Source organism: Chrysemys picta, chromosome 7 (genome assembly GCF_011386835.1).
Source record: "Chrysemys picta bellii isolate R12L10 chromosome 7, ASM1138683v2, whole genome shotgun sequence".
Taxonomy (NCBI): Eukaryota; Metazoa; Chordata; order Testudines; family Emydidae; genus Chrysemys; species Chrysemys picta.
Window position 1 is genome coordinate 47,852,917 of NC_088797.1, and position 24,042 is coordinate 47,876,958.

Sequence of the window (24,042 nt, forward strand, 5' to 3'; positions counted from 1 at the left end):
GGAATTTTACAGCTAAGTGGCTGGCTGGGTGTCCATCAAAGGGAGCTACCCTCCCCCCCCTTTATTTATCACAGGAACGTTGGCGGAACTATCTGAGGGGAGCGTGTGCTGCTAAAATAGGTAGACACATGGTCTGTGATCCACTTCTTACCACCAACCCCAGGACCTAATCCTGTTCCCCATTTACACGCATGGAACTGCACTTCCACTCCATGCATCTGATGAAGTGGGTTTTAGCCCACAAAAGCTTATGCCCAAATAAATTTGTTAGTCTCTAAGGGGCCACAAGTACTCCTCATTGTTTTTACTTCAGAGAGCTTCCCATGGGGGAGAGTCTCTGGAACATGGGGAACAAACCCATGGTCCACCTAGCCCACTGTCCTATCTCTGAGAGGGACCAGCAGCAGCTGCTGCAGAGGAAGGTGTAATTTGGTCCCATGTTTCCAGAAAAGAGCTGGTGAGATCTCTCGTCTCTTTTCATCGTCCTCCCGCATCCATCTGTTTGGCTGTATGCAGGGAGCTCCTGGTTCGCTTATGCTAATAGAACCTATGAGCATATCAAGGAAGGAACGTGTGTTTGAATAATACCCATTGCAGGGCACGGGCGCAGATTTTAAAAGGGGACTTTAAATGGGGAAACAAAACTCTCCTGTTGTTCGGGAGAAGACAAGTAATCTCTAAGGAGACTTCAGTTATTGCCAAAAAAATCCCTGTCTGTTGCAAATGGCTTTGATTCCCCAGCCCCCGCACTTGTTTGTGCACAGAAGGAGAGTCGTTTTTTTAATTTAAAAGAGGCTTAATTTGGAAGGGAAAAAATCTGTTTAAAATTAGAAGAAGGAAAAAAAAGAAAAGGCAACCAACAAATGGTGTTGCTCAAGGATGGAGGACACAATGCCACATTGTTGGCCACGGAGGGGAAAATGCTTGTTAAAAAAGCCTCAAGAAACCTCCCACGATTTATTCTCAAATAATTTGTTTGAAACAAAGGCCTGGTCCACACTAACCCCCCACTTTGAACTAAGATATGCAACTTCAGCTACGTGAATAACGTAGCTGAAGTCGAAGTACCTTAGTTCGAACTTACCGCGGGTCCAGATGCGGCAGGCAGGCTCCCTCGTCGACTCCGCGTACTCCTCTCGCAGAGCAGGAGTACCGGCGTCGATGGCAAGCACTTCCGGGATCGATCCGGGATCAATTTATAACGTCTAGACAAGACGCGATAAATCGATCCCAGAAGATGGATTGCTTACCGCCGGACCCAGAGGTAAGTATAGATCTACCCAAAGAATTAATATATTTGTTGGAATGTTTCATATGTGCTATAAGAAGATGCCATGTGGCAGGTGCCACCTCCTTCCCATGCTCCCCTTCCCCTGGTGGTTGTACTGCCTGCAGTCACTGTTTTCACCGTGCCTCCTTCTGCTTGCACAGCACCAGGGGAATTTGCTGCAGCCGCCTGACACAAGCAAAGGGCTGAAAGTCAGTGACCTTAAGAGAACCCTGCTGCCAGATGGGAAGGGGCCCCCTGCTATTTAACAGTAAAACTCAGCTGGCCTGACCAGCTTAATACACCTCAGACACTGTCATCATATTTGTTTAACTAGGGTTACCATACATCCGGCTTTTCCCAGACATGTCCGACTTTTTGGTCCTCAAATCCCCGTCCAGGGGGAATTGCCAAAAAGCCGAACATGTCTGGGAAAATGCTGGCATCCCTGCCCCAGTCCCCTGCTTACCTGAGTGGCTCCCGCAAGCTGCAGGCGGATTCCCCGCAGCGGCAGCTGCTGCTGCTCCCCCCAGACACCTCAGCTTTGTGTAGCTGAAGAGCCGAGCTGCCCGAGCGCTACCGGATTCACGGTTTGCCAGGCAGCCCCCAGACCTGCGCCCCCGGCCGGGCGCTTCCCCTCCCAGGCTCCGGCTGTGCTGGGGAAGCACCCAGCCGGGGATGCAGGGTCTGGAGGTCTGGGGGCTGCCCAGCAAACCGTGAAGCCGGTAGCGCTCGGGCAGCTGTTTCACATGGCTGGGAGGGAGGAGGGGGAATGTGGGGTGCTCAGGGGAGGGTGCGGAGTTGGGGCGGGGATTTGGGGAAGAGGTGGAGTTGGGCGGGGAAGGGGTGGAGTTGGGGAGGGGCCAGTGGGGAAGGGGCGGGGCCAGGGCCCCGTGAAGTGTCCTCTTTTTTTAATTTTTAAATATGATAACCCTAGTTTAACAGGTGGCTTGTAATATGTCATTTGAAAAGTAGTAACAAGCTGGTCTTTAATATCGCTGTGAAATGTACGTAACAAGGCTGTACGTGGACTTACAGATACACTCTCAGATTTGTCTTTTGGAGTCCCAAGGAGGCCAACTAGGTTTTTTCCAGACAAAGGAAAATGGCCAATGCCTCTTGGGCTCGATTGCAAATCACGCCAGGTGTGGCCCAGAGTAATGGGCTCTTCGTTGGCAGGAAGATCATTTATATTGTAAAACCATAGGAGACTGCAAAAAGTAACATGGTGTCGGCTCCCTGGTGGACAGTGGACACGGAAAGCGAGTCCCCAGGAAGGCTCCCTGACTTTGAAAACAAAGAAAAACTTTGAGGGTACAAGGAACTGCTGAAAGACATTGGGGGTATCCACCACTTAGGGGACAAAGGGGGAACAGCACCTTCTGAGTTCAGGAAAAGTGGACCTCTTACTCCGGGAGGCAGGAGTCGTTGGAAATGGATCATAGGTGTGAAACACGCTTAGACAAAGATTGTAACTTGCTGAAATTAAGCTTAAGTCAGTAGAAAGCAGGTTTGGGTTGGTTTTCCTTGTCCCCATGCCTGTCTCTTCTGTTCTTCCTCAGGATTCCTTCAATCTCTGCTCCTTGTTAATAAACTTATTCTTGTTTTATTACAAACCCATCTCAGGGCTGAGTACTAAACTGAAGGGTAAGATCCTCAGCCAAACTACCAGGCTGGTGTGTGCTCTGCCTCTTTGGAAGCAGTGAACTTGAGAACTTCTGGGAAGGTCCGGTGAGAAGAGCTGGGCACTGCAGGGGAGACTCGGGACTGGAAGGGCTGTTGGGGTAACCAGGCTGGGGAAAGCCAGGGTCAGGCCATTGTGCTCTGAGCAGATGGCTGGTGGCTCGACTCTGAGCTGAAGCTGCATAGCACAGAAGCACCTGGGGTTATAGGGCAGGCGGGGACATGGCCCCTCACTGGTCTGGGTGACCCCCACAAAGCACCTCTCCTGCCAGGGGCTGTTCCGGGGTAGGTCAGAGGTGTGCTGTCAGGACAGGAGGTGCAGATAGTTCATTCCTACATGCTGGCTATTCCCTCGCGCAGCAGCTATCTCCTCTTCATCCTGTCACCAGGCTTTGTGCTGGTTTAGAGAAGAATTGACCCTCACGGCTCCCATTGACATGAGTGGGTTTGTGCTGGGGTGCGTGAGATCAGAATCAGGCCCCTCTGAGGTTTTGCTTGAGTGGGGGCTGAGCAGTGAGCCCAGGGGTTGACCCCGCTGAAGCACATGTGTCCGATACGCCTGTTGCCTGCATCTCGTTTTCTACCTATTTGCTCTTGACCCAGGCCAACAGTTCTCGATCCCTTTCCCCTGCCTCCCCACGTGGCCTCTTCAGCCAAGCTGTTCCATCGGGGCTACTTGGGCTTGTCCCCAGCTCTGCCTCTTTGAGCAGGACACTGAGTAACTGGCCCAGAACGTCCCCAGCAAGCTCTACAAGGCCGAAGTGTCTCCTGCATCTCTGTGCAAGGAGCCGGCCCTTCAGTCCTTCCCACTGACTGACTAACCATTGGAAAGGCTGACTAAGGGGCATGGTGGATTCTCCATCACTGGCAATTTTTAATTCAAGAGTGGATGCTCTTCCCAGAGAGAAGCTGCAGTTCAAACAGCAGCTATGGCGGGGGAAGTTCTATGGGTTATGCAGGAGGCCAGTCTACATGATTATAATAAGAAGAACAGGAGTACTTGTGGCACCTTAGAGACTAACAAATTTATTAGAGCATAAGCTTTCGTGGACTACAGCCCACTTCTTCGGATGCTGTAGTCCACGAAAGCTTATGCTCTAATAAATTTGTTAGTCTATAAGGTGCCACAAGTACTCCTGTTCTTCTTTTTGCGGATACAGACTAACACGGCTGCTACTCTGAAACCTATGATTATAATATAATCCTTTCTGACCTTGGAATCTATCTACCTGTGGAACATGATGGACTAATGCCTAGCGAGACAGTGTATTGCCTTGGTGAGCGCATATGGCTGGCTGTCGGGAGAACTGAGTTCTCTTCCTTTTTCTGACACAGCCTGGGCACCTGAGCTCTGCTTTCTTAAGTTCTCGGTCGGTCGGTCTGTCTTACATCCGTTCATCTCAGGCTCTCCCCAGGGTATCCGAGTGACCACGCAATGCCGCCATCAACAGCAAACTATTGCAAATACCTGAGAGTCAAGCGTAGTCTCCCTGCTGTACCAGGGCAGCTGATAGGTACTGATTCAGTACATTCCCTCAGCAGCCCCCTTCATCCCCGCCCCCTGTGCAAACTTGGCAAGTGCTGGCAGCCTTCTGGGTGAATTCCCCTCCGTGCTATGGGCCAGGCTAAGCAGGGAGGTGGAATGAGTCTGGCCCAGTAGATATAATGAAGTGTTTCATAAACTCCCAATATTAAACACATCTCTCTAATCTAATTCCTGTTTAAACAATGCTAACACACAGGTGAGCCAGACTGGTTTCCAGCTCTGCGTTCATCAATGTTCAGTGTGGTCTAGGGGCCTTGGCATGAGCTGGCACCTGGCCTGCCAGTGTCACAGAGGGTGGGGAACGGAAGGATCTTTTACAGCCTGAGGCTGCCATCCTGGTGCCAGCCAGGCCTTCCCTGTCTCTGCGTTGGGCCGTGCCCAGGTGTGAAATTAACTAAGAGTGGTGAGAAATGAGAAGTGAGAGGCAACATCGACTCTTTGTTTGCTGTCTCTTTGCTTTCAGCCCGCTTTCTGTTTCTCCCCTGAAGGGCTGGCGGCTGCTTCCTTCTAGTTCCTGCCAGTGGGTCAGTCAAATTGATTCTGATCGTTTCTTTAAGTCGCTCCTTGGCTATAAACAGAAACACTTTCTTCTTAATGCGGTTTTAATTCTAGAATCGAACAATTAGTAGATCGTTGTCCCCTATTGAGCTGTTTTGCCTCTTCTCTGCTAAAGGAATCAATCGAACAGGTATTCACCACATGTGTAGGTGTATGCAGCTCATTTGCCAGAACACATGTAGTGAGGGGTTGGATTTGGAGATGCTCTGAATCCATACGCATGTCTGTACCCACCCAGGCAGAACCACAGGTATGTCCGAATCCACACACACACAAAATCCACGCGTGTATGGATTAACATACTCACACAGATCCCCACACATACACACAGACCACACCCGCATGTATGTGTGAATCTGCACTCTCGCAAATCTATACATGTATGTAGTCAAGTGTATGTATGAAGAAAGAGCCACGTGCATTGAGAATCTGCACACTCCCGCAAATCTGCACGTGTTTACAGGCACACACAGACAAAATCACACATGTCTGAATCCACAGTCATACAAAACCATGGCTGCATATGCAGCCCTTGACGTATGCCAGGTGCATGCGCACACACCACACACGGATGTAATACTCACCCATCCCCTGCCCCAAAATCCCATACACAGGCTTACTTGGACCTCATGTGCCTGTCGCAAGATCATTGACATAGCACAAATATATATACACACACACACACAGGAAAACACCAAATATCTCTGCTCAGAACCCCTGGCTCCCGTTCTCTGTGATCAACTCCCCTCGGACTCTCTGGGGCAGCTTCCACAGAAAGATCTTTCTGTGGTTTGTAGCACAGACGATCCATTGACTAAACTACGCAGATAGGAACATAGGGATAATCGGCTCTGATCCAGCTGTGGGTACGTCTAGATCAGTGTCCTGTCTCGGGGGGCAGCCCCAGATATAGCAGAGGAAGATATGAGGACCCTGCAGTAGCAGAAGTGGGATAATCTACTCCCACCTAGGTCTGTTCCTGGTCTCTAACAGCTAGAGATTGGCTTAAACCCTGAAGGACATGGTTTAACAGCCCTCTAAAATTATTATCATACTAAATCTCAGGGGGAGGGATAGCTCAGGTATTTGAGCATTGGTCTGCTAAACCCAGGATTGTGAGTTCAATCCTTGAGGGGGCCACTTAGGGATCTGGGGCAAAATCAGTATTTGGTCCTGCTAGTGATGGCAGGTGGCTGGACTCAATGACCTTTCAGGGTCCCGTCCAGTTCTATGAGATAGATAGGTATATCTCCATAAATCATTAATGCACATGCACGGAGGAGACTAAAAGCCAAGCTACATATACATGGTGCACACCCTGACATCCAAGCACAGAAACCACACATGTGCTTTTTTAACACACATGCAACCACACACAAGCCGATATGTGCCAACATGCAGCCCTGCCCACACCTGCCTGTGCACTCCCCTTCGGACATGAGCACGGATGTGCTGGTGCAAACGTACTCACATGCACATCTGCTCTCACACATGCACTTATGTTCACTGGTACACACACAATCATACAGCCCTGCACAACAAATACACCCATCATGTGCACATACCAATATACACACTACACCTATTCCTAGCTGTACGCACATCTGCATGGGAGTATGGATGTACGCATGGGAACATGCACCGCCCAGCTAAAGATCTAGGAGGGAGATCAATTAATGTCCAATCCGGCTGGAGGCCAGTCTGAGCGCTCCCACAGTAAATAGCTGCTTAAAGGAGATTTCATTTTACGCACATTAACAGGCCATGGAGCTGAGCGGAGAGGTGTGATCAGATATCAATTTCACCGCCTGGTGCTGGCGGGCACAGAGCTTCTGCCCTTGGTGCTGGTGCCAAGTGCTAATCCTGCCCTCAGGGTGCCAAGGTGGTGAGAGATTTTTGGGGGGCAGTGGAGCTGGAGGATGTCCTCTCACAGCAGCTCTCCTCTCTGCCTGGCTAGACACTTACTGAGGGGCCTGGCATGCCTGGCGCGAGCTGACAACATGCCATTTAGCAGTGCCAGTCGTCCGAGCTCCCTGTCGAGTCCCGGGGGCAGGTCCTGCATGAAGCAGCACAAGTCATATGGGGAATGAGGAAGGCTCAAACAATGGCTTCATTGTCTCCCTGATTCTGATTCCTAAGGCCGATTCCTCAGCTCCATTTTGGCCACTTTGCCCCACTCTGGCTGTGCCAAGGGGCCGGAAAGGTGGCCGATCCAGCCAGCTCGATACTGGCTCTGGTTTGCCTCTCCGCATGGAGGGCATGGCTAAAGTGCAAGCTCTTTGCGGGAGGGACTGCCTGCTACTGTGGGTTTGCTGCAGTGTCTAGCACAATGGGGCCCCCACGGTCCTCCCGCAGTAAACATGATGAATAATAACAGCCAGATGAATTGCACTCCAGCAATCCCTTGCTGCCAGCATAGCCCATGGGGGCCATTACCAGCCAGCATAAATTAGAGCAACCTCGAGGTTGCTTAAAACTTGGGCTGAAGAGTGAGCTGGCCCCCGGCAGAGCCCAGGGTTGGTAAAGCAGAAAGGCACTTTTGCCTCCTTCTTGGTCGGTGTGTGGCGCACAGCTGGGACAAACCCATGAATCGTGGACCATGCCTCTGTCTATCTCCCTCTGATATTTTTCCAATACACAAACAATGTTTTTAAAAGTGTTGTCAGAAGTATAAACTGAGTTTCTCTCTCTGTGTCTCTCCCTCTCTCTTTGCTGTCCTGGAAGTACCAGACTGCAGCTGGAGCTGTCACATCCTCTTGGCTCTGAACTCACCCCTTTGCCTCCCTGCAGAAAGCTGGGGAATGCTCCTGTCTGGTGAAGGGCAGGGTCCATGTCACAGCACCCAAGGGAATGTCTGCTCTAGTGGGTGGGTGGGGGCACACGTCTCCTAGGGCAGGTTTCAGCCCCGACTGCTGCTGCCCCTGCCCATCCAGCAGCCTCTAAAGAGAGAAGGAAAAGCAAGGCCCAGTGGGGAGGGGGAATCTCAGAGCCTGACAGTCTGGGGCCAGCAGCCGTATTCCTGGAACCCTCCTGATGAGGCAGAGCAGAGGTGGCTTCTCCTGGGGTGGGATCATGGGTGGGTGAGTCACTGGGGAGGTGAGAACAGCCTCGGGGGGAGGCAGGGAAAGGCGGTGAAATGGAGAATGGGGAACAGAGATGGAGAAAGGAGGAAAGTGTCTGACCCAGAGGGCGAGGGAGTGCAGGGGGGCAGCCAAGCAGACACCTACCTGCTCCAGGGCTGCCTTGTGCAGCGGGGCTCCACCTGGGCCCCAGGTGTATATTCCTGAGCTCCTCCCACGTCTCGGCCCTGCCCACATGTGCTCTGGAACAGCGGAGCAGGTGTAGGTGGCACAGGCTGTCAGTGCCCAGCTGAGGGACCCATTCCAGGCCAGGTTCCTGGACAGTGACTGTCTGGCCAATCCCAGGGCATGTACGGCTGTCCCAGCGACAGCCACGGTGATTGAAATGCAGTGAGAGGCTGGCATAGAGTTGCCCCAGAGCAGGTAGTGTTGGGACCAGTGGTGGTATCCAAGGCCCTTGGGGGCAGGGGTAACCCCCCTGCCCATCCTGCTGTCACAGCCCTAGTGCAGGCTCCTAGCAACTCTTTCCTCCAGACGTATGACTGTCGATCTGCTCCCTCTGCCCCTACAGGTGCTGAGCACTTGTCCTCCTCCCCGGGCGATGGGTCCCCACTGACCTCCGCGCTGTAACCTGCCAGCTGCAGCTCAGCCGCCTGTTGCTAATGCTCGGATGCCAGAGGCCAGCGCTTTGACCAGTGCCGCCTGGTGGCTCTCCTCACTCCACAGGGACAGGGCCATGGGGCTCTCTGTCCCCCTGTGGCTTTGGCTGCTGCATGCCGCCACGTGCCTCGCCAGCAGCCCAAATCCCAGCTACAGCACAGTGGCCAAGAAGGAGATCAGCACGGAAGGGGACCTGGTCATTGGGGGGCTGTTCCCGGTGCATGAGAAAGGTAGCTCCAACGAGGAGTGCGGCAAGATCAATGAGCACCGAGGGATCCAGCGCCTCGAGGCCATGCTCTTCGCCTTGGACGAGATCAACAAAGATCAGCGCATCCTGCCAGGGATCACGCTGGGGGCCCACATCCTGGACACCTGCTCCAAGGACACCTACGCCCTGGAGCAGTCTCTGGATTTTGTCCGCGCCTCCCTGACCCGAGTGGATGGCTCCGAACACATCTGCCCTGACGGCTCCTACGCCATCCACGATGACGTTCCCATGGCAATTACCGGGGTCATCGGGGGCTCCTACAGCGACGTCTCCATCCAGGTACTATGTGCACTATAGGGCAAGCTGGGGCCATGGGGATTAGAATGAGGGGGCATTGAGGCCCAGGCCACTGGCAGTGGGATATAAGGTGACCTCTGTGTGGCCAGTCTGAATCTAGCTCTGGTTGGCAGAGAGTGAATGTCATTACACTCGGCTGGCTACGTGGTTTTCTACAGTATGTGCAATGAGTTTGTGTGTGGGGTCTCAATCCAGATCCTGGTCCCCAGGTGCTCGCATCACAAGAGCTGGTGCTCGCTGGCATAGTCTCAGCAGAGAGGCCAAGGACTAGATGGCTGTTGGAGACCTAGCTGGTTGGATTTGAAGGGGTGTGAGGTGCAGCCATCCCTTCTGTACCTGTTTGGGGGATAAGCAGGGGTCTGAGCATATGGGTGTGACCTCCACACCACGGAGCGCATCACTGTCCCAGGGAATGAGCGCATGGGTGTGACCCTTGCCCACCCCCAAGGAGTGAGCGTATCTGGCTTAACCTACCCTGTGTGCTCCACCACCCACCCCCCAGCCTGAGAGGATGGTGCAGCCTCACACCTGGCTCTCTCATTGCCCCTGGCATATGCTGATTTCTTTATTGCCCAATTTACCATTTAGAAATCGGCCTCCTCCTGACCCAGTGTGGGTTTGCCCCTGTTCCCATGTGTGCACACCCGTGCCACTCATCACTCTCCTGCCCGTACAATGGAAAGCACGGTTCGCGTCGCAGGGGAAGAAAGAGCCACAGACATTCCTTGGTGACACAGTGCCGGCTTGGGGCCTGTCAGTTTAACTGCAGCCTCTCCTGCCTTTTAGGAACCTAAAATTCTCTTTGGGCTTGTGAGAGATCCAGGCATGTCAGCCCAGGCAGAGTGGACGTGGTGTGGCATGTGGTGTGGAGGTCACACCCCATACGTTCAGACCTCTGGGATGGTGATGTGGTGCGATGGTCAGACCTATACGCTCAGATCCCTGGGATGGTGATGTGGCATGTGGTGCAGAGGTCACACCCTTACACTCAGATCCCTGGGATGGTGATGTGGCACATGGCGTGGAGGTCACACCTTTATGGTCAGATCCCTGGGATGGTGACGTGGCACATGGCATGGAGGTCCCGGAACCTGTATGTTCAGATCCTGGGATGGGGATGTGACACATGGTGTGGAGGTCATACACCCGGATGCTCAGACCCCTGGGAGGGTGATATGGCACGTGGTGCAGAATTCACACCCATGCGCTCAGACCCCTGGAACAGTGATGTGGCATGTGGTGTGGAGGTCACACCCTGAGACCTGGTGTGTGCTTGTAGCAGACGTGTATACCCCATATGTTGAACACCGAATGCCTTTGAACTCTTCCCAAGCACAGGCCCTGTGACTTGCCCTGACCTCGTCCACACACTAGTATTTTCCAAGCCCTCTCTCCTTGCTGTGGCCATGATGTTAAACTCAGCCTAACTCAGCTCCCTGCCTGGGAGGGGATGGGCTTTTTATAGCACAGCAGCCACGTTGTGCCTTCCCTGCCCCGCCACGATGCCTCCCTCTCATGGAGAGCCCCTTCCCCCACACACCCCGATTCCACGCAGGTTAGTGGGGGCCTAGATCCCGAAGCACTCAATAGCCCGCCCTCCCGACCACCACAGTACTTAGCTGCTGCTCCCAAGCCTCTCTGTGCTGCATTAATGTTGTAATTAATGCAAATTAATCTCTCATCATCCCATTCAAAGCCTGGCCCAGGGGGAGCAGGAAGCGTGGCTAGGTGAGCCGGCATGGCAGCCAGCCTGGTGCCAGGGCTTTGGGGCACTGAGCCAGGCATGCAAGAAACTGAGCCGAGAGTCTGAGCAGAGCTGGCTCCTTGCAGCAGGCCTGCGTGGGAGAGCCATTCATTCAGCAGAGCCCTGAGCTGCTGCTTGCAAAAGGTGTGTGTGGGGGGGCCCCACCGGTGCCCATTCACAGCCCTTCTCTCCCTTCCCCTGCTCTCATGCTCTACCTCAGCTCTGACCCCAATTGCCTCCCTGCGGGAGGGGCCACCAGGGGGCCCCACCGAGCACACCTGAGACTCCACCATCTGTCGCTAGCATCAGCCGCTTTCCCTCAGGCCTCCTGGGCCAAACGCCTCCCCTTGGGGTAGCTCGGCCAGAGTCGCTGAGACGCAGGCCCAGGGTGGGAGCTGGAACCCTGGCTGGCTGGCGAAGAGACACAGAAAAGAAAGGAGACCTTCATTCATTTATAGCCCCACTCCCTCCCCGAGTGGGTGAATGCCAGGCAGCATCCCTAAACCCCCACACCTCTAGTCCCGCGAGATTGTGCCAGCCATCCACCTTCCCTTCCTGCAGGGCCTTCTTTATTTACTCCCTGGATTCCCCTCCCAAGCAGATTGCTGCACAGCTGGGGCGAGCAGCTCTCCTTTCCCTTCCAGCTCAAGATGATGTCCCCCTGAGCCAGGCTGCCAGGGAGCCCTCGGCCCTGAACCAAGGGGTCTGCAGGGATGGGGACGGGGGGACAAGCAGGAAGTGGGGAAGGGAAACAAGGCAGGAGAAAAGGGAGGTGGGCCAAAGAGCAGGGAGAGGCTGCAGGAGCTGAAAAGATGGGGGTGCAGGAGCTGGATGGTCAGCTGTAATATATGTTTGAAGTGCCATGAATAGCATTCCAATGGGGCTGCAGGAAGTAAAGGGAGCATTTTCTCTTTGAAGCTATTGTAGATGGAGCAAGAGAAAAAGGAGGAGGGGAAGGAAAGAAAGGGATGGGGGAGGGATGGATGGACAGATAGAAATGATGATGGGGCCAGACAGACAGGCAATTAGATACATCGACAGCCCAGAAGGTGGGTAAATCCATCGCTGGGCAGACAAAAGGAGAGGGAGATTGGCAGTGAGATCATTAGGCAGCTCATTAAAAAGAAGCAGCTAATTAGCTGCAGTTGCAGACACTGTCCAGGGCTGGGGACAGAGCTGCACGGCACTGAGGAGAACACGGAGCCGTTTATTAATAATTCTGGGCTTTCCTAGCTCTGCGTGCATCTCCTCCAGGCTGCAATAAAGCAGAGCATGCTTGCAGTCTCCCCTGGGCTTCGCACAGAGAGCTCCAGGTTTGATCCAGCTGAGACATCACATTTCTGAGGCCTGCATTGAATTAGGACGTTCCCCCACCCCAACAGCGGCACACGCGCTCCCCGCTCTTTCCTCACTGGGTGCTCTCCCTCTCTCTCTCAACACTCCCTTCTGGGAGCAGCAGCCCCTCGTTCTGCAGGCTGGCTTGAGGACCAGTAGCTGAGTGTAAGGAGAGTGCAGCCTGCCCAGCACCGGGCCAAAGGTGGCTGTGAGCTCAGATGCAGGGCAGTGGGGCCCCAAGTGTAGATTAGAGCAGCCCCAGGCACTCAGCCCTATGCTGTGCCTGTGTAGGGGGTATTCTCTCCCAGCTACACATGGTGCCTGTATCGGCCCCTATATGTTTCCAGAGCAGTGCAGGGTTGGATCTCTCCTTGCCTGTCTGCTATGCCAGACACCTTCGGCAGGTATAATTCACCTAGCTCCCTGCAGCCCCTCCTGGAGGAAAAGTCAGTGCTGCATGTTTTCTTGTTTCCAAGTTCATAGCTAATGCTAGTCTCTATTATCCAGAAGGGCCTCCAAAGCATTTTCACAGACCGCAGGCACCCAGCATTGCTCTCTGTTACGGCTCTGTGGGTGTAATCTGGATTAATGCCGCAGGATGTGACTGCTAGCTGGATATACAGGAATTGTGCACCAACGCTGAGATGTAGCCACCTCGGGTGGAACACAGCAGCTGTTCGAAGCCAGCTAGGCGAGACACTGGAGCCAGTTCAGCCTGCTGGGAGAAGCGAGCAGGAGTGGTTAGGGCAGCAGGATGCAGTTACTGGTGGGAAGTTTGCTCAGATGCGGAGGCTGATGCTGCCCTGTTCTTGTGAAAAGCAAGACGAGGTTTTTATCAGTCATGAGTGGTTGGGGAGCACTCCTCTGAAAGGTGGCATTGCCAGCAGCACAGTGCCCCCTATGGCAGAGTCACAAAAGGGTATCACTCCCCAAGTCACCAGCATCACTCCCTGTAGCACCTGTTTTTTTCCAGTCTGCTGCTGAGGTTATTGCTGGCCAAGATGCTGGTTTTGGCCCAGATCTTCCAAGGTGTTTAGGCTCCTAACTTCCATTAATTTCAAGGGTCCTAAATACCTTGGGATCTCTGGACTTTCCCCCTTCTTTCACTTCACTGAAAACTCCATTAGCTTGGGGCTGAGGGGATGGTTGGGTGTCTCATAACTACCACCTCCCCTGGTCATTCACCCACTTGGCTCTAAAAGGGCTGCATAAGTCACTGACCCCTTTGCAGACTCAGCATGGGCCTCTGCCACTTACTAAGCTGTAGCATTGGGCTGATCTTCTGCATAGGGGCAAATTGCACCCACAACCCCTCCTTTCTGCTTAGCCCAGGCACCCTGTTTAATATGGACTCGCCTTGTTCCTGGCCCCCACTCCATGTAGTGCTTTCTTGCCTTCACGCCATATAGAGCCTTTCATCTGGCAGGGTCTCGAGCCGTTTCACAGACTTATCCCCTCAATCTTTGGAATCGCAGTCAGTGCAGCTGTGCTGATTTCTACCAGGATTGGATCTGGCCTTGTGTACATTCAGATCACTCCCACCACCTGGTAATCAGCCTCTTCTGCAGCAGTGCACGACAGTGATGTGGAGGGGCTGGAATTTAGGGAACAGGAGGTAATTGCCAATAGCCAGGACCCTAAATTTAATGAGGAATCTTTATGAACCACAAGCGGTTGGAATCTAACCAGCACAGTGCCCCCTGGGTATTCACTCAGTCCCGATTCAGCCAGAGGAGAGCGACCTACTAGCACAAAAACAGGGCATTGTGTCACATGGTTCCTTCCTGCAGGGTACAGGGTTTCCTTGGCAGTCTCCTAGCTAAGGACGAGGCCAAAATTTCCCCTGCAGTTCCACCTGGATGTGGTATTCTCCTGCACTCCCTAAGTTAACCTGTTGGTTAGTGTGACTGTCCACTGTTAAAAACAGCTGCCATGTTTCACCCCAGAGGTGGCTGCATGGCAGTGCAGGTGAGGTGATTTTCTTATAAGTGGTTGTAGGCCTGGCTTGACATGAATAATTAGACATGGGTGAAACCTCATTTCTCAGAAGACAGGATTAGGGAGGTAAATGGATCAGCAGCCTGGAAACAGAATGTCTGCACTAGCTAAGACAAGGGTGAACCCCCAGGGAACCATTTACAATGGCCAAGATAACAATCAACAAGATAAATTGGGACCATAAAGATGATGTAAAGAGTAAGTCGTGCGTGGACAGAGCATGCTGTACGGGGATTGTACAGCCAATCCTTAAACGTGTGATGCAGTGTATAGTAAATGCAGTTTAATCTGGAAACGTCTATAAAGAAAGAAGTTTGCTGTGTAACTTTGGGTGGGGGTGGTATGCCCTGTTCCCACTCTCTACTCTTGAGGCTACTCAACTCAAGTGTCGTTTGATTGCATGCCAATAAAGAAACCTCAGTGAGGAGTTCAGAGTCGAGCTGAATTCTTAGGAACTGAGGGAATGAGATCTTGGAGGCCACTGGGTGGATAAGGTCTCAGAAGCCACCCCAACGTACTCATGAGCAGATAAGGTCTCAGAGGCTACCCCAGAACTGGGCTGGTGGAAGTCACAGGGCTCTGCTGTGAGCAATACAAAGTTCTTGAGACTGGTGGATGCAGACTGAGGCCTGGGCTCTCTAGGTCTTGGCATGGAGTAAACAGCCCCGGAATGGACGGCTGCCTATGCTACCCGGTGAGGTGCTAGATTCCCAACGTGACCTTCCTCGCAAGGCCTACAGTGGCTTGGATCGCGCCTTTGTATGCCAGCTTGGCCTGTCCACTTTCAGAGGCCTGCTGCCTGCCTGCTCGCCCCGGGAATTCACTGGAAAGCACTTCCTGACTGGGATTTCGCTTCCCAGGGAACGTGTTTATTTCACTCTCTGTGCTTGTCTCTGCATGGAGCCTTTCCCACGGCTTTAACAGAGTCGGCTTAACCAACAATAATCTCAATGTTCAGGTCCACCCCCCCGTCTGCCAGGCTGCTCCCTGCAAACACTGCAGCCTCTCTCCGGCAGGCGTAGTGCCGCCACTTGTTCTGGATGACCAGGACTGCCCTCTGGTACTTCTTGTACTGGCTCCTTGCACGCCACATCCTGACCAGTGATTGCAGGAGGACGGTAGCTCTCATGGGCCTCACGTACATTGCCAGCGCCGTGACCCGCCTCTCCTCCTGCTGCCAGAATGAGACCCGGCGCCACCACCTCTGGATCACCAGCACGCAGAGCGTCGCTTGGCGCACCGTTCGCCGGGTGAGCACCCCCCGCCACCACGACTGGATGGCAATGGCAGATTTGCTGCTGGGGTCCTTCTCTGGTGAGGGGGAGAGAGGGGGAGAGATTGCTTTCTGCTGTGAAGAGAAGACAGGAAACCATCTGTTGCTACGGGAGAGGTAGCCACTAAAGCACAGATTTCTATTGCTTGAGCTAAAGGAAAAGTTCCATTATCTGACAGCAGTAGTAGGTTGCTACCTTCTATGTGGCCTAGGCCCTAGAAGGGGACATGACACCCACTTTATGTTTATTGAACATCTTTTTGCCTAAACATAGGTGTCCACATAGGCCATAAATGGGCACCTAAGAGACCAGCCAAAACTAGCTGCCTCATTGGGATTGATCCAGCCGAGCGACCAATCACAAATCTGTGAAGCTGCTGACACAGTACCATGCGCACTGCCACTTTCGGGGAGCCCTATAGGGACTTAAAATACCAGCCTGAGCCTGCAGGAGGGGTCTCCAACGCCCATGGGGTGAGCTGTTGTTTTGGCTGGCCAGTCACTGGAGAAGGCGGAATCCCGCTCGGCCTGTTGGTGGAGATGCTGGGAGAGTGTTGGGGCTGTTGCGGCTCTGAAGGAATGTCCGGGCCTGCCTCTGTGCTCTGCACTGGGAGGAGTGGAAATGGAGAACCAGGACCGGCTTTCCAGGCCTGGCAGAAAAAGACCATCACAGAGAACCGGAAGGATTCCTGGAGCTGTTCAGAGAAGAGAGGCTGCTCCGAGCCAGGCTCCCCCTGAAATCTGACCCAGTTTCCCCAGTTCCACTGGTCATGCTACATGTCTTGGCACTGGCCATTCAGCTCTTGCCAGCTTTTGCCTAAGCCCCCTTTGGCTTCCAGAGTGGGGGGGGGGGCGTCTTTAAAAGTGATATGAAGGGAGCTGTCAGGGGGCAGATCCGTGCTGGGTGACACCCGCAACCCCCACTGAGCTGTGCCTGGGGGTTCGGAGTCAAAGAAATCCCGCCTGTGAGATGGAGGATACTCACGTCCATAGCTGCTGCCTGATCTGGAGCACCCAGCTGCTGCAGGGAGTCTGGAGCTGCCAAGAGCTGCCTCTGAGCATCATCGCCGCCTCCCAGGGCAGAGTCTCTGACCATGGAGTTCTTCAGCGCCTTGGCATCAGGCTTCTTCCTGGGGCTGCCCTCCAGAGCCTTCACGCCCGCCATGGAGGAAGGAAAGAGAAGAGCTGCTCAGCGTAAGGATGGGAGGGAGGTCGCAGGGCTGACAACTGCAGCCCAGTGAAGGTGAAAAGTCCCCACCGCCCATCAGTGAGGCTTCCCCTCGTCAGCACCTGCCGGTGTTACCCTGACTTTCCCCGAGCTTGTCAGGGATCCAAAAGAACAGGTGTGGGAGCTAGAGCCAGGCAGACTGGGTGTGCTGCAGTCTGCCTCAGAGATAGGTGTAACTGAGAGCAGAGCTTGGCTCCTAGAGACAGGCGGACGTACACAGAGACAGGTGGAGACATGGGACTGCCCAGTTGGGATCGGACTAGTGCACCAGTTAATCCAGGGGCTGGTGCCAGCTGCTGCAGAGGACGGACAGTTTGGGGATAACCTGCCCCAGGGGAGAGAAATCCAATCCCAGGGCTTGGCCTGGCTGCATTGACTTTGGTGGGCATTGTCTACAGGCGGCAACCCCAGTTATTTAGTTTAATTGCAAGTTTATTCATTAGCACCCTCATCATCGACAGCTTCAGCCCTTCTGCAGTCAGTGCGATCGCACCCACCCGACGGTGTTGGTCCCAAAGGCTGGTACCAGGCACATTAGAAAATCTTTCCATATCCTCTTCCTGGTTTGGGTGGAAACATAACCCTTCCATGATCAGCCTCTTCGCTCAGGGGTGGGGGTGGGTTGAGGAGAAGCAGGGAATTTAGTGCTGGAGAGTTGAATGCAATGGAGGGGGAGTGAAGGCAGGCAGTGGACCCCATCCTGAACAAGAGATTGCCTCACTGAGAGTAAGGAGGCAGGTGGAGTCAGTCAAACCTAGGCTTCTCCACATCAACCCTAGGCTTCTCCTCCAGTGGATCCCCCTGCTGTGTCCTGAGAGAGCTACACTCTCCTAGCAGGGGAGGGAAAACCTTCTCCCCATGGTTTGCCATCCTCGGCTTCTCCATTTGCCTCCATTATCCATGGTTTCTCCAGAAGATCTACCACATTCTGCCCCAAGAGACGATCCTCTCCTCAACAGTGGGCTTGGGGAAGGGACATGGTGCCTATAAAGGGATCTGTGTCTGGCAAGTTTCTACTTCTGGGTTGATATTACCCCCCTCAACAGCCAGATATAAGAGAGTGTTATCTGTGAGTAATGCACTCCGTACGGGAGGTTTGCTTTTTCGTGCCCCCATGAGGCACCTCACATCTCAGGAGAGGACCATGTTTCCCTGGGATGGCAGGACTTCACTTTTCATCAGCTGAGGGTCTTTTAGGACACTAGCATCAGCACCCTGTGGCGAGAGCTGTGATGTTACAATGGACACCGACATCACCAGTCAAGCTGGTCAACCCAGGTAACGGATGAGACAACAATAGACCTGCCTTGACCGCTCTGCTGTTGGTCGTTGGCTGGGTTGGAGGCAACCCAGATCCATGTGGGTCACAGACGTGGAAAACCTTGGCCTCAGAAGGCATGTTCAGGGTTTTTTATGTCCTTGCTGAACCCCAGGGGACTGGGGGCAGAGTGTGGAGAGGTGAGGCATTGAAGAAACAGCAGGGAGTCAGTGGTTGTTCCTCAGGGTAACTGCAGGAGGAAACATTATCTGTCTGTTGCTGGTATCTTTTTCATCATTCTTTTCTCTGTACAGCTGTGAACATGGGCACAGCTGTGAACATGGGCACATCTATACCCGTTTTGTTCTCTCTCACTTCCATGCACCTGGTCAAATCCTTCTCTCACACCAGTGTCTTCCCTGGAATCACTGAACCTGTCTCTCTCATCTTCATAGTCCACAACTAACCCTTCAGGGGCTAGTAGCCAGTGGCTCCTTGAAGGTGGGAGATTTACATGTATTGGGAATCGTGACCACCAGGAGACTGGCTGGCTTAAGGAACAGGTATAGCCCTTCCCCCTCTAAGATCTATAGTTCAAATCTAGCCCAGGCCAGTAGTGGCTGGAAGTCCTGGTGTATGATGGGCCATTTGAGAGCCTCTATAAGACAAGTTGGTGGCCTCACCTTTGGTTCCTAGTGGACGTGGGTCTGTGCTACATTGGGACTGTTTGGAAGCCTGGTGGCAATCTCAGTAAAGAAGCCAGGACTCCATGGCCCTACAGAGAGTGAAAATGCCTCTCGCCCCTGGAGCTGGCACCTTTCATCAGCGCTTAATTCTCTTTTAACAAAGGCCTGGTGGACATTCCCAGCGCCGTCCTCCCCTCGGGTGCCTGCTGGGACTCTGGGGGCAGGATGAGCATGTGGGAGCACTGGTGTTACCTGTAAACAGGGCGTGTTGCTTTCCATCCTCCTTGCTCCCCTGGGCGCACTGCACAGCTCCAGTGCACCTGGCTCCGGCTCTGCTCCCTGGGCAAATTGGGGGAGAGTAGCCTTTCCTGTGACAATACATTGTCCCAGCCCTGTGTTAGGCCTGCAAGCTGTAGAAGGGGTTGGGGGCAAAGGGGAAGGAGGGGAGCAATGAAATGTGCTGCCCTGCGGGATTTCAGTCCCAGCAGTGCTATCATGCTGGAAAGTGCCAATCTCACCCCCAAGTGGCATTAAAACTTATGAGCATGAGGCAAGGGCAGTGCCAACGGAGGGAAGGGCAGCAGGCAGAATCGTGGCAAAGGCAGAGCTGTGCTGGCTGGTCTCCTTCTAGCAACAGAATCGTTCCGGCTACCATTCTACCAAGTGGGCTCATGGCACAAACAAAGCTCTGCTGGCCACTAGCATTTTAGCGAGCAGGCAGGTTCATGGCTGTGCCAGACTGGGATTTCCCTATACCCCCCCCGAACTCCCCCATTTACCCCAGTGGTTAGCAGAGTGTACCTCATGCTTGGCTAAGACAAACACTCCCTGGCAATGCTCAACTTCTGTACAGCCAGATTCCAGGGACATTTGAGGGCACCGGGGTCAATCAGGTCACAGCGGTTCCTAGGATGTTAGCTTCCCACTGACGGGGACAGTCATAAAGAGCACAAGCTTACAGACAGCCTCACTGCAAGCTAAGTGACCCAGGCTCTGGCAGTGCCTTATCACTTCCCCTTTCAGGGGCTTGGTTTGCCCACCTCAAAAATGGGGACAGCAATCCCTGCTAACCTTACCTTCATTTGTTTTTAGCATCACATGAGCTGGAACCAGCAAATTGTGTGGTAGGGCCCAGCTCCTCAAAGGTACTTAGGTATCAACTCCCAGAAGTGTTAGGCACCTTAATACTTTTGAGGCTCTGTGCCTCGCTCCCTGTGTGACCACACAATCTCAATATCCTGCGTCCTGTCTCTCCTTCTAGTTCTAACATTCACTTGTAGCATGGTTCACATTAGATAGTAAGAGGGTAGGGACTGCATTTCCATATGCTTTTGTATAGTGTCGAGAACCATCAGGCCTCAGTCCTGATTGGGACCTTTGCGTGGCACCATCATTATGGACATTAATGCCTTGCCAATGCCTGGACAGCTTTCTGGAAGTGCCGTCCCTTGGCCTTCAAGCGTGTCTGTTGCAAATTGTGAAAATAGGATTGTTCTCAAGAGTGCAGAGAGCCCATTGCTAAATTGCACCATGCAGGGAGTTCCAAAGGGTTTGGATCTTGCTGGCAAAGGATACCCAGCTCGTGTTAAGTATCTCCCCCTTCTACCCAACTCCAGAAGTGCCAGTCACCAATTTTGGTGTAACAGATTGAGCAGAGGTGGATAATGGGGCCATAAACTGGTCAAACAGATCTGATGAGAAGAGGGGAAAGTAGAGAACCCATCAGAGCCCCATCTGCCCAGGATTCACTAGACGTGAGAGCTGGAGGGAGCCACTGAAAAGCAAAAGGACAATGCCCCACTGGAGGTCACCAGTTGGCGTCAGCCTGCCAACTCCCTGAAGACTGTGGCTGTCACATGGTGCCACTCTCTCTGCAGGCTCTGAGGATGTTAGGGGGAGGAGGCAAGGGTGGGGTTCTGCTGAACAGTTGGCAGTAAGAGGAAGTACCACTGCCCTTCATCACATGACACACTGGGTGTCTCTTGCAGGGGTTCTGTCCTTCCAAGTAAGATAAGGAAGGCATCCCCCAGGTGAGGCTCTGAGTTCTCCTGCCAGATCAGCAAAGGTCTGTCCTAGATGCTTAGGTACTACTTGGATATCTAAGTAGCTCCCAGATACCTGGATACCTACAAGATATCTCAATTCCTCCCAGATGTCTAGCCATCTCCTTGGGACAGCCAAATGCTCAAGTACCTCCCAGCTGTCAAGATAGCCCCAGCTGTGTTTGGGAATTCTACCTTCTCACAGTGAGGAATTGCCTTCTGCATTTTAATCAGGACTGGTATAACCTGGCACGATCCCAACTTGTGCCTAACGAGAGTCAGAGCCCACTGGAACCAGAATGTGATTGGCGGACTGTGCGCCTGAACGTTGTGATCATTTGGCAATAGGACATGACAGGGAGTGAATTGTTCTCCATTAATTTGCACCTCGTGTGCCTACGGTCAAGTGCCTTCGATGACGATGCCTGGTGTGAATCAATGCAGGTTAATTCGCAGTCTCTGGTGCCTTATTGCCATGAGGAGTGTAATATTCTGTTAAAAACATATTTGTACATGTTAATTAAGCAGTGGAGATTTCCACATCATCGGGGGCTGGGAAACCAGCTCCAGATACCAGCTCTTGCCAGCCAATCAGATCACAGGCTTCTTCTCGCCTGCCTCTTTGACAGTCTGTATTTTTAATAGCCTCATTAGTGTGGATTTTTCCCCTTTGAAGGTAATGAGACTTGCTGCAGAGCATCTGGAAGAGCAGCCAGCGCGAACTGTTTGGAGGGGGGAGGAAGGGGCACGCGCCAGCGCTTGTTCTGATCTCAATGGCTGGACACATGCGGTGGAATATTCTGCTCTGGCCCATTGTTTTTTTCATTCTCCTGTCCTTTCTCTTCATCTGTCTGGGCTGAGATATGCCCACGCTGCACCAGCTCACAGGTGAGACTTTTGAAGGGTGGAAGTATTCTGAGATGAGTTGCTGGTGCTCCACCTCTCTCAGCATTTGGCCCCTATGTACATATTCCAATTCCTGAGTCAGACCTGCCTGGTCTTGCATGTTCTGGATTCATTTACAGGCAGTTTTTATAAGTCTCTCGCTCTGACAGAGAAGGATTTTGTGGTATTTCAGCAGGAGGTTTAATATCTCACCTCTGATGATGTTGCTGTTGAGATCTCACTCCAGGTTCAGCCTGCCAAGCCATGCAATGGCCCAGCCTCTGCAATTCCTCTTACTTACCACCTGCTGGCATGACTTCTCATTAATCATTGGCAAGCAGCGTGTGTGTTGGGAAGAAAAGCAGGGCCCCAAGTCAGGCAGGGGACAAGGTTCACAAGAGGGGAACAGCCCAACCTCCTCTCATGGGGGCAGAGGTAGAGGAGAAATCCCCAGGAATGCTCTGGGACTAGAAACCCATTTTGGAGCTCTGGGGAACCCCCTCCAGTGTTCATGAGCAGTGTTTGCTGATCCTTTGGATCTAGTCTTAACCCCTCATGGATGGACTGGGATTCCATGGTGCAAGGGAAATTGCGGGGGAGAGGAACATTGAGAAGCGGAAAGTATCCCCTCCTTGCTAAAGCTGGTGGTCTCATCGTGCCTTAAATCTCCCTGCCACCCTGAAAGTCTGATGGAATTCAGCTGCAAAAAAACATCTCACTGACAACACACAGTAATGCCTGAGGTACAGGGTCTCTCATAGGGTTGCCTATCCTCCACGATTGTCCTGGAGTCTCCAGGAATTAAAGATCATGTCATGATGAAACCTCCTTGAATACGTCCAACCAAAATTGACAACCCTATGCTGGGGGATTAATAACCAGTGCCCAGGATAGTTTGCTTCTGGTCACTAACCTCAGCAGGTCATTACATCCCTTGTGGTCAGAGGCCAGCAGTCTCGCTATGATGGAGCTATATTTTACGTAGCTATGAGGGGATGCTGTGGAACAATGCCTCTCCTCCCCCACCACCATGCCACATGGTGAAGTGGGAAGCAGTTGCCATTTGCATAGCCTTGGCTGTTGGTTGGCATGAAGATGCACGGATGCGGAAGTTCTAGAGTGCAAACTGCTTGGGGTCCTTCTGAGCATGGAAGCCCCCTGGGGGTCACCGGATGTTCCCATGCAGAGGGCTAGCAGGATTGTCCCTTCTCCATTCCACCTTGGGCACTCCCAGAAGCCATCCTGGGGCAGGAACTCTAAGAGGCTGTGGTCATGGAAGATGTGATCATCTACCTAAACCCATCAGTCTTTCTACAAATGATCTACCTGTGCATGGCGCATTGGCACACAGCAGAGTCAGGTCCCTGCTCCAATGAGTGTGCAGTCTCCGTTAGACATGATACAGTGAGGGATCACGGTAGCCAAAGGGACTTCAGCTTGAGTTCCCATCTTGCTGCAGGACATTGAAACACAACAAAATAATTATGCCCATTTCTTCCCTGGCAGCCACTCCTTTGCCAGAGTCTCAGATGTACGGCTTCTTGCTCTAGGGCACACCTGTCCTGTTCCTAGAGATGATGTGAGGTGGTGGGTGTAGGTGATGTCTGTGATTGGACGTCACTGATACAATGTTACACCATGCCAGAGGGCATATCAGGTGACAGAGACAGGAGGGCATTTGAACACACACATTAAAGTCCCACTCTGATGGCTGAGCATGGGAGCTTTTTCATCAATAGCAGACCATGCAACCAGGAGCCTTAACCCCTGAAGAGCAAGGAGAGCCTGCATACAGGAAGGTCCCTCCCTCTCTATGCCCGTACGGTTCTCCTTTTCTTTCCACTGCCAGCTGAAGATCTATGGGGCCCTCGATGGTGTTTTGCCTCATGTGTCACCCCGGACAATGCTGTCATAAGTTCTAGCCGAGCCTCTTTTTAGCCTTTGTCCAGCAGATCAAAATCGTTGTGTCACAATGTCTTGGAATACACCCTATCGTAGTGTGCTGGGGAGGTGCCTCGTTGAAATTACTTTCAGTATTTCAGAATGCTTTTAAGGTTTTAATATTCTGTATGTGGAGAGAGAGCCCCATGGAAATCGGGACAGGAGGTGACCTCAAATTGATATCAACCAACCCCCCTTGCAATATCAGCGCTGTAGTGTCCTCCCCAGCTATTTAGTGTAGTGACAGGCTAGCTCCCTGCTTACACATCTGCCTGCTTTGCATCAGTACTGTA

The 24,042-nt window shown here is 52.8% G+C and overlaps 2 protein-coding genes across 3 annotated transcripts in view; one reads left to right on the forward strand and one right to left on the reverse strand.

Annotated features, from left to right (window-relative positions):
* The window catches only part of GRM2 (glutamate metabotropic receptor 2), a 78,590-nt gene that overhangs the window by 30,923 nt on the left and 23,625 nt on the right, over positions 1-24,042 (forward strand). For both annotated transcript variants that reach the window (XM_005285275.3, XM_005285274.4), the window contains exon 2: positions 8,706-9,341. In XM_005285275.3, coding sequence (XP_005285332.2) covers positions 8,805-9,341 — 537 coding nt within the window. In that variant the 5' untranslated portion in view covers positions 8,706-8,804. The remainder of the gene's footprint in view (positions 1-8,705; positions 9,342-24,042) is intronic.
* On the reverse strand, positions 15,317-16,874 carry LOC122174824 (IQ domain-containing protein F5). Its single transcript, XM_065552754.1, has 2 exons — positions 16,695-16,874; positions 15,317-15,865 (listed from the first exon to the last, which is right to left on the reverse strand). Exons 1-2 carry the CDS (start codon positions 16,872-16,874, stop codon positions 15,368-15,370), a joined length of 678 nt encoding a protein of 225 aa, XP_065408826.1. The 3' UTR covers positions 15,317-15,367.